The sequence below is a fragment of the Balaenoptera physalus genome, assembly GCF_965194825.1.
Source record: "Balaenoptera physalus genome assembly, chromosome: 12".
NCBI classification, from domain to species: domain Eukaryota; kingdom Metazoa; phylum Chordata; class Mammalia; order Artiodactyla; family Balaenopteridae; genus Balaenoptera; species Balaenoptera physalus.
In genome coordinates, this window is record NC_138897.1 from 13,712,871 (window position 1) to 13,726,442 (window position 13,572).

The window sequence follows — 13,572 nt, forward strand, 5'->3', positions numbered from 1 at the left end:
ACTATTCTAACAAAGTGGATGTTATCACCATTCTGTAAATGAGCCTGAGAAAGGTCATGCGTACTGTGGGTGGGTGCTGAAAATAAGGCTTTACCAGCGCCACCTCTTGTACAAGTTCATCTGATGGAGGCTTCCAATGCAAAAGTGAGTTACCGTGTCACAAATACCCAACCCTGATACGCTAGCAAGAATGTGCACCGAGTACTAGGTGACCTGGTGGCATTCTTAACATCCAGAAAGGCTTTTGGGGTGGGTGTGACTGTCACTGTTCCTGCTTGAAGGTGACTTTGCCTCCGTCATTTTTGGTCTTTGGAGTGTCTTTGAGTTGCAGTGGCTGGTAGAGGGAGTGCTTGGGACAATCTATATATAACTGTCAGAGCTTTGCAAATATCAGCAGTGAAGTGTCTTTTCTGTGTGCCCTGCTACTGCATTTCTTAAGTTCTGAAGTCTTAAAATTAATGGAATAGTCACCAAATGCTCAATAGTCACCGAGACATCTGGGGATAATAAAAACCTTTGCAGAGCAAGACTCAGTGTTCCAACAGAGTATGTTGGTGCATGTTTCAAACCTTGGATGTAGGCAACAGTTGCTGCTCCTTGAACTCATCTGAGACAGGCAAACGCTGAAAGCCTAGTTCTAAAAGGCCTGAGGTCTCCCAGCTTTGCAAACTTTCCCTCACCCCTTCAACAGAGATACAGAAAAGAGACATTCTGACTGACCAGGACCCAGCCCACTCCTCTCTCAGGAATCCAGAAGCCCCATGGTTCTTAAGACCATGGGTGCCTATCGCTTTGTATGGTTTAAAAGGTCATTGCCCTGGGTTCAGTGGAGAAGCAGTTGCAGGCCAGGAAGTGGGGCAGGAGGTAAGCACTAATCTGAAGTTGGGGCCTGGCCTTCATCACTGGCGGCATGTCTGTGGCACTTAACCCCTCTGAACCCTGAGTTCCTAATCTGTAAAACAGGGAGGAGGAAGACCCCATGCCCTTCACAGTTGTGCAGGCCAATAAGCACAGAGAACAGTGCAAAGGAAACTCTGAAGTACCATCAATGTGTTTAAGATGTTTATAACAAACTGAGATTGCAATGGCTGAAAGAGGAGACCGCTCAAATTGCTTTTATGGCCAGTTGCCTGCATTCTTTAAGGTTTTGAGCACAGGTTTACAATCTCAAATGTTTTCTGCCTTACGTTCAATTTTCTCTACATCAGGTCAAGTGGGCAATGATGTCGGCTTGTTTGCATTGTCCTCGTTCCCCACCAGGTGGCGCCACTTCCCAATTAGCAATTTCTTTTGGTGAGAGGCTGGCCGTGCGAGAGCTTTTACAGTGGATCAAGTTGGAGCTGCAAGAGGAAAAAGAAAGACAATGAAGAGCCACCCAGCCCCCCACCTCACCCCTACCCCCAAATTTCAAGTAGCAAACCAGGATCTTGAAATTAAGAGCTCTGGAGACTTGAGGCCAGCAGTCACTGAAGAAGAGGTGTGACTGCAGGGAGGAAGGATTTTTGGTGCCCACACTTGTGATGTACCCCACTTTCCAGAGCAGGAAAGAGGGAGCCTAAAGCTATCCTGCTTCCAAGATGGACAGACATTTGCATACACAGAGTTCACTTCATGTGTACCCATGCTCCAATGCAGGGGCTCACAGTTTTCAAAAGAGGACAGCATTTAAGAATTAGGTCAATTTTTCCTGAAACGTGGAAAAGTTATTTTTGCACATATGAGTACAACAGCTGTGATTCATAAGCAGTGGTATACTAAAATACTGATGTTCGATTGACCTTAGGTATCCAAACCGTGCAAGCGGATGGGCGTGCTCTGGGAAAGGATGGTGCTGCCCTCTGCAGGCGGTCTAGGGCACTGCAGTGAGAACACGCCCTCATCTGAGTTTACACCTGCCTCTCAACCTCGGGCCCCAGAGCCCTTCACTCTCATAATAGAACCCAACTTCAGACTGTCTTCCATCCCCGAGGAAAGGTCCAGAGGTGCAGGCACCATGTTTAAGGTCAGGGCACCTCTCTCTTCCTTCATCCCCCAGACCTCAACTCATTTCTCTGGACAGAAACGGGCCCTTTCTATGGGTGGGGTAGGCAGGGGGAGTCAGCATTTTTCTTTATCCTTTGAGAGGACAGATGGAAGGGTTATGGGGTTAACTACTGTCACAGCTTGCCTCCATTTGGTTTCACTGCCTTAACCTTAAATGTTTTTGTAATCAGTATGTAGAATTGAAAAAAGGTGTCCTCCAAGCTCACATGGATGGTGGTGCTCAAGTACTAGATGCTACCTGTTAAAAAAAAAAAAAAAAAGAGAGAGAGAGAGAGAAATTATTTTACACTGTGCTTTAATCTTTTTGGAAACTTCTCAGAAAAATTAGATGTTTAGCACTTACATAAAAAATTAAATGCGGATTTGCCTTGTAAGACCTTGTTCTACTTTGGTACTGCAAGGCTCAGCCCATGGAGATAGAGCCCATAGCTACCTCCAAATAGATTTACTTTTTGAGCACAAGAAACATTTTGTCCTTTGTAAGTGGATAGAGCTGAAACAACTAAGCTTAATATAATGAAGAACTACAGTTACCAGGCTCCTTGCCACCCAGCGAACCACTGCCTTCACACAGACTTAACTCTCGTCCGCACTTTCCTCGTCTCTGAAAACAGAATCACAATCCTCCTCCTGTTCACTGAAACGGAATTCAACTAACACTTGGGCGCCTCCTTGGTGCTACTTCATCCCGCTGGACCTTTCCCACGTATCGTGTAATCCTCACAGCCATAACTTCTACAAGCTCATCTTCCATGTGGGGAAAACGTGGCTCTGAAGCCCAGGGCTCCTTCCATCCTCCTCCTTCCTGTCGCCTCACCCTAACCGGTCTCTCAACTTGCAAGCCTTCTTTCAACCACCCGACACTTTCAAAAACTATCGTCAACGTATTTTTTCTCTACTTAAAACTTGGCAACTTCCAATTTTTCATTCAATCAACTCCAAATTCTCCAGTCTGGCTCTATTTTACCTACTGAACCACAAATCTTGTAACTCTTTCAAGATATTCCCTCTAGGACAGCTGCCTGTGTCACCTCCCGACCTCACAACCCATCACCTCGGGTCCTGTGCCTTTACACACACCTGCCTAGAGCGCGTCCCTTGGTCCACATTGGTCCAAACCCCGCCCGTACTGTCATGTCAGGCTCTCCCCCACACTCACCTCCTCCATGAAGCCTCACACAAACCCCTCCAAGCCTACACTTACTTCTCCCTCGCCAAGCCGCCCCGGGCACTATCACAGCATCGGGATGTGAACTGAGGGGCATGCAGGCTGCTGGTGAGAGTGTAAACCACATGGCGAATCTGGGAAAACTGAATACTTGGCATGTCCTACAACCCAGCACTTGCATTCCTAGATGTATATCCCAGGAAACTCTCGCACATACAAGCCAGGAGACTGGTACAAAACTGCTCCTTTTACAAGAGCAAACGAGTGAAAACCACCAAAATGTCTGTTGACAGAATGGATAAATTGTGTGTGTTTGTGTATTGTTCTCCCCCAATGCAATGGAATATTGTAAAGTCAGTGAAAATGAATAAACTGAAGGAATGCAACATCAGGACTGTAAAACCAGATGAGTAGAGATAGTCACAGAAGACGAGGTAAAGGGTACCCTTTCTATAAAGCTCAAGAAAAGTAAAAATACACTGTTTGGGGAAGGAGGATGTAAAACGTGAGGGGAAAAGAGGAATAGTGAAATTGATAGTAGTGGTGACCTTGCACAGTGGGGGAAGGAAGGAGAAGGGTTGGTTAAGGGACACAGGTGATGACACTGGAGGTGTGTGAGTTAACTGGAGGCGGGTCCATAACTGCCGTGTGTTACGTGTAGGTGCCTGTTTGCTGGCTAACGGAAAAGCCATCAGGGGTCCTGTGATCTTTTCAAACCCACTGCCCAACTGGGTACAGAGGGAACGTGCGTTAGGTGGCTCAGGACAATCATTCTTAGTGTCCATCACTGCACAGAACGTTGGGGACAACTGGAGGGGCTGGGCCGAGTGACATCAGTCATCACCAGAGGACATGACTGATGCATGGATACGTGGAAAGCGCCTCCCCACAATCTCTTATAAAATTACTGATTGTGTAAAGACTGACTTGAGACTGGATTACAGAAGATAGAACCAATGTAATCAAAGGTACTGTATTGGGAGAGTTGCCTGGAAAACAAAATGGTATTAACAAATTTGAGGAAGTAAGTTAGGTCCTCTACGCTTTTGGTGAGGGAGGGCCTGAACCAGAAACACCGCTCTCGGGTGATAAGGACTCTGTCTGAGCCACCATGGTGCCCTCTGGCACACAGTGTGTGCTCAGGAAGCACAGAAGTGCAGACTCTTCTTTCAGCGGTCACACAGGTGACCCATATATATATTAAGGCTGCTTGTGGGAAACATTTCCAGATGGTAAATAACTTCGGGATTCACTACCCACATTGCAGGAAAATAACGGGTCGATTCTCTAAAAAGGGAAAAAACCCCAAACCCACCAGGTATGATGTCCTCCTATCTTTCACTTGTACAAAATTTGCAATAAAGCACAATTCTTAAGCCGTTTTTCACTTTTTTATTGCTGTTAATTCAAGGAAAAAAGGTTGCATAAAATCCAATCTGTTCTAGAAATATAAGTGGCCTTTCCAGTACATAACATTTCAAATATCAAAGTATATGGTAAACATACAAATAAGGAGAAGGTAACATACCTCCTATGTACAGTACAGTCTTTTAAATCATAAAATAAGCTCCATAAAGTACAACTGGCAAGTGGTTCACAACGCGGTCCAGATGGGGCTTATCAAAACTCTCACGTGAACAACTCAACTGCAGCTCAACAATTAATTTAATAATGTGGTCCAAAAATACCCAGATCAAACAAAATACATTTAATCAAAATAATTTCCTTTACTCGGACTTCTTCTCTTTTTAAATTAAAGCTTTCGTCTACCCCCTTTCACACCCCCACCTTCCTTCCCCTTTAACTCCCAACCCGGAAAGAAGGTTTCAAAATGTACATTGGTGCTATAAATATAAATTCTATCTGTGAAGCATTACACAAAGCTTCTTTCTTCAAGTGTTTCCTTTTGTCTGGCAATCTGTTAGGCTTCTGAACCGAGACCAGATATGATATTCAAGTTCCTCCTCTGCTGCACACCAACGTGACCCCACACAACAAATATCTGTCGATTCTGCCCTGTACTGAGGATGGGGAAACAAACCCAACCCCAAGTCCTCGACCTGCGACTCTACAGTGGTAGCTGCTCACTGCTGTTGGATGCAGCAGTCCAAACCTACACCCCGTCTTCCAGATAACCTCAGTGCACTTTAGGAAATCAAAAATTACCTGGAAGCAATTTAGTACATAGATAGGCTTTAAAAAAAACTTTTGTTTTTAAACAGCAGCATTAAACTTAGTGATGTGACACTGACATGATTCATACCATCTTAACACACTCAGAATTCAGTCTTTCACATTATAATCAAGCATAGTGGTAAACTGTTATAAAAGTGACTTTGCTACGAGACAAGTTAGGGAACAAATACCTGACTTCTGTAGAAACGCAGAGCTTCTGTTCAGATTGCAATAAAGCATACACATTTTTAACACAATGGAACACTGTAACAGTTGGTGTAGGAAAAGAAATCTTGACTCAAGTGTCTCTTTTACATGACACAGTGGTAGACTACAGGTAAAATTGGCTGTTGATTTTCATGACAAACACAAACACACAGAAGAACCACACTCACACTAGTTTGTTCACTTTATGTCTCTCTGAAGCAACAGGCTAAAAAGTATGATAAAGTAAAAAGTTTGTTTTTTTTTTTTTTAAAGAAAAAGCTCTTTGTCCACTTCACATGTCATATTTTCTCAGTTTCATATGATTTTACTTCCTCCTCTCTCTTCCACTTATTTTAATTTTTATTTGGACAACAAGCGCTGCATATATGTATTTACGTGGTGCTGTTCATTACATATATACACACTATTTTGGGAATGCGATTCTCCCTTATGATTAAGGTGAAACATTCTACCCTCAATTTATATGCAGAGCAGCTTACAAAGTGTGGACAATGCAGTGCCAACCACTCCTGCGGCCACTGGAAAGAGTGAGGGCGGGGGAGAAAAGCGGAGTGTAGGACCAAAGTGAGAAAAACTGGGGAAGAAGCAAAGTTTCTTTTCAAAACCATAGGACTGTCACCAGTGTTATTAAAAAAGGTCAAATACACAGTTTTAAAGATTCAGTAAACATTGCACACAGCAAGTATTCAGTGTAAAAAAAAAAAAAAAAAAGCACGCATCAACATTTTCCTTTTGGTAGTTTGTCTGGATGTTTAAATTACATGTATCATACAGATAAGCCTGTTGTTGTACCAGGAGACCAGAGGCTCAAAAGCAATGCATTCTTTCTTGTTTTGGACATTGGTACAAGAGAAATGAAAAACCCCAACTGCATAGAAATCTAGGAAATGTATAGACAAAGAAACACAAACAAAATACCTTTCCTTTCCTCCCCTCCACACCCCAACCATGACTCCCCACACTTCAGTGTATTAAGTAGGCAAGCTTTACTTGTTTCAGTCTGCAGAATCCAACGTATCATTAGAAGGGGGGAGGGGAGGTGCGTATCTCAGTCTGTAAGTGCCTAAAATGGGAAAGACAGAACTGCTAAGTCACTGCGTACAATGCAATGCATCACAAACCACTACAAGATATCAAATGGGCATGCTCCTCAGGCGCTGCTCCTTCTGCAATACTCTGACCGCAAAACGGTTCATGAAATGACTTTTAAAAAGTAATAATGAAGTTTGTGCTTTAAGTTCAACCTAAAGCTATCAAACTCAATTTTCCCTTAAAAATGTCAAGCACATACTCCCAAGTCAAGACTTTTTTCTGTTTGAGATTTGGCAAAATGACAAAAGCCTAATGTGAGTGAAAGGTAACAGTTTCTCAGGTCTACACTGAATTTGGTATCTTACACGTACTTATTTAAGAACAATTTCTTTATTCTGGTGGTAATAATATTAAACTTAGTTTGAATTTCCTTACTCCAAAAACCAGTGCTTAAATATTTTGTTCCTTTTAAAATGCAATAGCACTGAAAAAAAAAAACGTCTGCTGGGAAGGAAGGGTATAGCATGAGGCCAGTTGGTTATGCATAGATAGACCCAAACAACTAAAAATCTTCCATGTCAGATGACTATCACTTCCTAGTTTTTCAGCATTTAAAAATTTTGCTTACTCTATGACATAGGATTGTAGCTTTAAAAAAAAGTGCTGCTAGCAAGAGATTTGCAAATCCCCATTATATTCCTTAAGAAGTGCCTTAATGGTTTATTCCTTAATTGGAAACTGAATTTCTCTGAACTTCCTTGTGCTGTGTGTGTGACCTGTGTGTGTCCACACTAGGTTCTGCCGTTTGCATTTTACGATTTGTCACCGAAAGCACAACCTCCGTAAACAAACACACAACAGCTCTTTCTGCTCCAACAGGATCACCGCGATCACTAGGGGAGGGAGGAACGGGCACTCAGAAACAAGTCCTCTGGGAGCTCTCATGATTACCTTGTTGACTGGCCTCCATGGACGACTGCTTACACTCCTGCGCATAGTGCCCGCTTACACCACAGTTGTAACATGAAACGTTCCCGTTCTTCTTGGGCCCCGAACCGCTCGTGTTGGCAACTACATTGGGTGCTGGGTACACAGGATAGAATCTCCCGAATCCTGCCATCTGCTGCATGCCATAGTTGGCTTGGCTCCCCATGACTGGGTCATGCACCAGTCCATTTGCATATGGAGTCTGAGGCAGAAAAAAAGGAAGTTGGTTTCCATTGCTCTGATGTGCTTGGTTGAGGTAGCTGCCATTGCAGATGGATGGCAGAGTAAAGAACGATGGGACTCGGTACATTGGTCCAGGCATTGGATTAGGATAATAGTAACTATTTAGCTGAAGGTTTCCATTGGTCCCACAGCTGCACCTTCGCCCACAGGAACCACAAGGACCTGAGCCCATCTGCTGCGGAGGCAACACTGTCCCGCTGGCGTTCGTGTTTCCCACAGCACTGATGTAAGACGTGCTGTCGCCCTGCGCAGTACTGTGTGTCAAAGCAGGGCTCGGGCTTGGGGCGGGGCCGGGGGTGTGGGTAGGAACCGCGGGGGGAACACTCGACTGGGCCTGGCTGACGCCTGCTCCCGCTGACTGGGCAGACGTTGCCGCCGTGCTGAGGACGGTGGAATTCTGGCTGGGTAACACCCCGGCCGCAAGGGGAGAGCCTGGCAAGGGGTAGGAAGCTGGTGGCTGTACGGCCGAGAGGCCGGCTGCTGGAAGAACTACCTTCACATTGGCAGGCTGAGGGGCTGTCCCCGTGTTGCCCTCAATCTGAGGCACCATTTGATTTAGTCCTGCCACTGGAGATGCAGATTTTGTGATGGGGTCTGTGGCAGCCACAGGAGATCCTGGAAAACTACCTGGATTATGAACAGGAATAAAGGCAGTGTTTGGTGATCCGACGCTCAGACTCCCGGTTGGTTGCTGGGAGAGGTTCACTGTGCAACTCTCGGAAGATCCCGGCGGCGGCGGCAGTTTTAGCCTCTGAATTGTGAGGTGCAAAGCGGGAGTACTACTGTGTGGAAGGAATGTTGATGGAACAGGTAAAGGGGACGCCAGTAATTCAAGGTGCTTTTCTGATTCTGCAGTAGAAGCTGTTGGCCCTAGTATTCCGACGGGGGTTGAGTTCGTGGACTCCCTTCCTGCAGAGAGAGCAACAGGGCTAGGAACAAGCACCCCTATTGTTTTACCATCAGCAGATCTGGGTGGAGGAACGACCACCTCAGACTTCTGGGCACCATTGTGCATGACACAGTGTAAAGTTGGCATAAAAGAAATATGCTGATACTTGGGTGAGCTTAAGGGATCTTCTAAGAGGCTTGCATCGTCGTTTCCTAATGAAGCAATCTGAACAGGTGGCTTGACAGTGACAGTCTGGTTGACAGAACCATAACCTGTAAACCTGGTTGTTGATGGATTTCCAGAATCCTCAGAATTGCTGTCTGTGTCTGAGGGAAACAAACATAAGTAGATGTTAACACAAGCAAAATCTCCCAACCTTCTTGCTAGAAATAAAATTTAAGTGTATCTAAAATAAACACTGAAGTTTGGACTAATAAATGTATCCCTAAGCTTCCTGACTACCAAGCTGAACTTCTTTTAATTTCTGGCTTTCTGTGGACTTCACTGTAAACATATGGAGAGTCTGGAAAAGAGGCAAGACTATGGAAACAATAAAAGCTTGCTGGCTGCCAGGGGTAGGGGCCCCGGAGAAGGATGAACGGGCAGAGCCCGGGGGGTTTTCAGGGCAGTGGAAATACTCTGTGTGATGCTGTAATGATGGATATGTATCATCATACATTTGTCCAAAGCCACTGCAGGTGAACCCTTAGATAAACCATGGACTTTGGGTGATAAGGATGCGTCAAAGTAGACTGGTTCATCCTTGGTAAAAAATGTGCCATTCTAGGGAGCAATGTTGTTAACAGGGCAGACTATATCTGTGTGAGAGCAGGGAATACATGGGAAATTTCTGCATCTTTCTCTCAATTTTACAGTAAACCCAAAACTGCTCTAAAAAAATTAAATCTTAAATTAAAAAAAAATCCAAGGAGAGGTAAGAAACAAAACGTTAATGGAGACTGAATGAAGCACAGTATAAAATACAGACCTTTATTACAGAGAAAGGGATCAGATATTTTTAACCTTAATCAATTTTAGGCAATTCACTTGATTTATATTCTGTACCACTAAACCTGAGGTCTTCACATTTGTCTCACATAAATAATACAATTTAAAGGAGTTCAATCAAGACTATATTTAACTCGGGACTTCCCTGGTGGCGCAGTGGTTAAGAATCCGCCTGCCAATGCATGGGGACATGGGTTCGAGCCCCGGTCTGGTAAGATCCCACATGCCACGGAGCAGCTAAGCCCATGCACCACAACTATTGAGCCCATGTGCTGTAACTCCTGAATCCCGCATGCCTAGAGCCCATGCTCTGCAACGAGAGGCCACCGCAACGAGAAGCCTGCACACCACAACTAGAGAAAGACCGTGTGCAGCAACGAAGACCCAACACAGCCAAAAATAAATAAATAAATAAGTTTAAAAAAAAAAGACTATATTTAACTCAAATATCCAAAGATAGGGAAGGGAAGAGAGTTTTCTTAGAATGGAATAAATATTCTTACTTTTAAATATTTCAGTGGGGGAAAGAAAATTTAAAGCTACCATTACAGTCATAAAACAAGTGTGCTAGAACACAAGAAGCAGCACAAATATGAGAGCAGTGCCATTTCTCCTAAAACAAAACAGCAAAGTGGCAGATACAAAATTGTACTGCATTTGTTTTTATTTCTGCATCACTCTTCTGCTTGTAAACAGAAATAACTTCGATCTAGACTTCCCCTGGATTTCTTGACTTTTGGTATAAAGGGGACAAAAGACAAAATCTAACTCACAATGTTTAAATATCGTAAACCCAGATACTGCAGTACTATGTATAGAGACCATTCAGTTAAATGTAGTGCCTAATTTAACATCTTTCTGCTCACAAATATAAACAGAATTGCATTGTGTACTTAAAATGTTTATATTTGTTGAGGTAATAACTAGTTATATTCAGCTAAGATGCTAAAATTTTTTGAAACAATACTAAAAACAAATCATACTAGTCTTCCTGGAGAAAGGTTAAACCTGAACCAACCTACAGAATGTCAACAATGTTATTAATTCAACAATAATAATTTATATTAGAAAAGATTAAACTTATGAGTAAATGGTTCTAACATTTACTCTCCTTAATGGCTGAGGAGTTTGTTGTTAAACTTTGCAAAACACAAAGTATCCAAAAATTAGTAACTTATTTAAGGCACTGTATTTATATCTGTACCTTCATACAAGTATAGAGTTAAAAATAAACATTTAAGTTCAAAAGAAGCTGTAACATTTTTCAGATGATCAATTAAATTTCTATAGGAATTGGGCTTTGTTTAAATCTTCTTAAGTCATAGCAAATGGCCCCATGATCCCAAATGGTTTTCTAAGCATTATAAGGACTCACCCAGCTATTTAGAGAGAGGTCCTCCATTTTTGCACTGACTCTGAAAAGTATGAAGTCTTACAACAAAACCCCTTTATGACCAACAAGAACAACAAAGCCCCATGCTTTTCAAAGCAACCTTTTCATGCACTCCAAATTCTAAAGATGATCCACACTTGTTATCACAGTGGACATTTTCCCCCCTGGTTGGTTTCAGAGAGCCCTTAATGATACTTCGTTTAGGGAAGGCTCATTTAGTCACACGATAACGGAGCCTATCTGAAAAAGGGCAAGCTCCTCTATACAGGCCCACCAACTCACCCTATCTGATGACAGGAAAGGACTGCTGCAAAGTCATCTAGGCATGCAGATGTACCCTTAATTCTGACAAAGAGGCAAATCTGCGTTGTTAGCTTAAGAGCCATGGATTATTGGTACATCCTACAGAACTGAGCATAGCATATGGAAAGCTTCTCTATTCTGGATAAGGCATAAAAATTCTCTCATTTAACCTTCATAAGAGCTCTGGGCAGTTACTTTCATTTTTCTTCTTTCAGGAGGAAACTGCAGATCAGAAGTGCAGTGTTGCCTCAGATTAGTAGAACTGGCAGTAGTCACTGCATGCTACATTTGTTATGACTTCAAAATAACTTCAAAGTAAAAACTGGCTTTAACTGTATGTGATGCAGCAGAATCACTGTCATAGCTCCCTAAGATGTGACCTGACGCTATAACACAAAGGCTAAGGTCTCGAAGAGTTGTGGACCGTGCAGGAAAAAGCCACGTGTCTGAAATGCTGTTGTCAAAGGATCTTTATGATCTTTAAGTGGCCCAAGAGAAACCATTTATTACTGCCCACCAGCATGGACACACCTTATAACCAAGACAGTTATTACTCAGACGTTTATAGCCAAGATGTTATCAGATAGCATTATCATTGTAAAGAATGACATCCTCATTCAGCATATACATTTTTTGTGTGTCTGTGGACCACTTTTAAAGTCTTTATTGAATTTGTTACAATATTGCTTCTGTTTTTTTATGTTTCCAGTTTTTTTTGGCTGCGAGGCATGTGGGATCTTAGCTCCCGGACCAGGGATCAAACCCCGCACCCCTTGCATTAGAAGGGGGAGTCTTAATCACTGGACCACCAGGGAAGTCCCAACATATACATTTTTGACACCTCATTTCTGGAATGGCAGGGTAAGAACCTCTGACACTCCACTCCTCCATAAAAGCAACAAAAATCCTGGCAAAAACTATCAAAATCAACTTTTTCAGAACTCTGGAAATCAATTAAAGGCCTGCAGCGATGTGAAGAGTGTTTATTAAAGAAAAACAGCTGAATCTTGTAAGAATAGCAACCACTGCGGTATTTCACCTTGCCCTAATTCTTGCTCACATTCTCCATCTCTGAAGTAGCCTTGTAAACGAATAGTCTTGCAACTACAGTAGCGATGAAAACAAGCAGCCTAGCAGCCACTCTAAGAAACATGGATTTGGAACTCTATAAAAGCACCTTCCTAAGGAACCGTCACTATCTGTCTGGCAACTTGAGTTCACTCTGTGTTAACAGCTGCTTACCCACAGGGCATTTGTCACAATCAATCTGTGGCAACTGTTTAACAATTTGGCTGCCTGGGCCTGGGCTGGCATTACCGGTTGAGGCTAACAATAGCCTGACCAAAAAACTTAAAAGGAAAAACTGAAAATGAGATGTTCACAGGGAGCTCTGAAAAGCTTCAATATATTCCTGGGAATCTAAAAGGCCATGCTCATATCTAGGGCTATATATGCATGCCCAGGAGAGACCTAAGAAGGCCCTAAACTCTCATTTCTGGCTGACTCTGAGCCTCCATTTAAGGTGGAATTGAAGACATAGTACATACAGAAAACAAAGCGCAAAATAGCAGACGTAAATCCTACCTTATCAGTAATTACAGTAAATTTCAATAGGTTAAACACTCCAATCAAATGGCAGAGATGGGCAGAATTGCTAAAAAACCATAATCCAACTATAAGGTGTCTTTAAGAGACACTTTAGAGTCAAAGACACAAATAGGCTTAAAGTAAAAGGATGGAAAAAGAGGTACCCTGCAAACACCCAAAAGAGAGCTAAAGTGGCTATATTATTATTAGACAAAATAGATTTTAAGACAAAACTTGTCATTAGAGACAAAGAAGGATATTTATAATGATAAAAAGGGTCAATCCATCAGGAAGACATAAACGTTATCAATATATGTGCATCTAACAATATGCAAGTTTTCAATCTTTCTGCATTAACTCCACATTTTGTTTTGACTGTCTTCTTTCTCTTTAATTTCATATGAAGTGAAATAGGCTTAAAAAAATCAACATCACTAGAAACTGCTAAGTCAGTGGTCTACAAGACACCCTTTATACCAATTAAAGTCAATAATGACATTTACAGTAACATAAAAA

At 42.6% G+C, this 13,572-nt stretch overlaps 1 protein-coding gene across 8 annotated transcripts in view; it reads right to left on the reverse strand.

Annotated features, from left to right (window-relative positions):
- Positions 1-1,049: 1,049 nt before the first annotated feature.
- The window catches only part of ZCCHC2 (zinc finger CCHC-type containing 2), a 52,234-nt gene continuing 39,711 nt past the window's right edge, over positions 1,050-13,572 (reverse strand). The window contains exons 13-16 of one of the 8 annotated variants that reach the window (XR_014251740.1): positions 7,598-9,091; positions 6,605-6,677; positions 2,168-2,281; positions 1,050-1,340 (exon numbers count right to left, since the gene is read on the reverse strand). Coding sequence is in view for 3 of the 8 variants with exons in the window: in XM_082416920.1 (XP_082273046.1) it covers positions 6,610-6,677; positions 7,598-9,091 (1,562 nt within the window). In the remaining 5 variants the exon portion in view is untranslated. Of the gene's footprint in view, positions 1,341-2,167; positions 2,282-4,589; positions 6,678-7,597; positions 9,092-13,572 lie in introns of those variants that run through there. The other 7 variants (XR_014251742.1, XR_014251743.1, XR_014251744.1 and 4 more) reach the window with 7 other exon arrangements.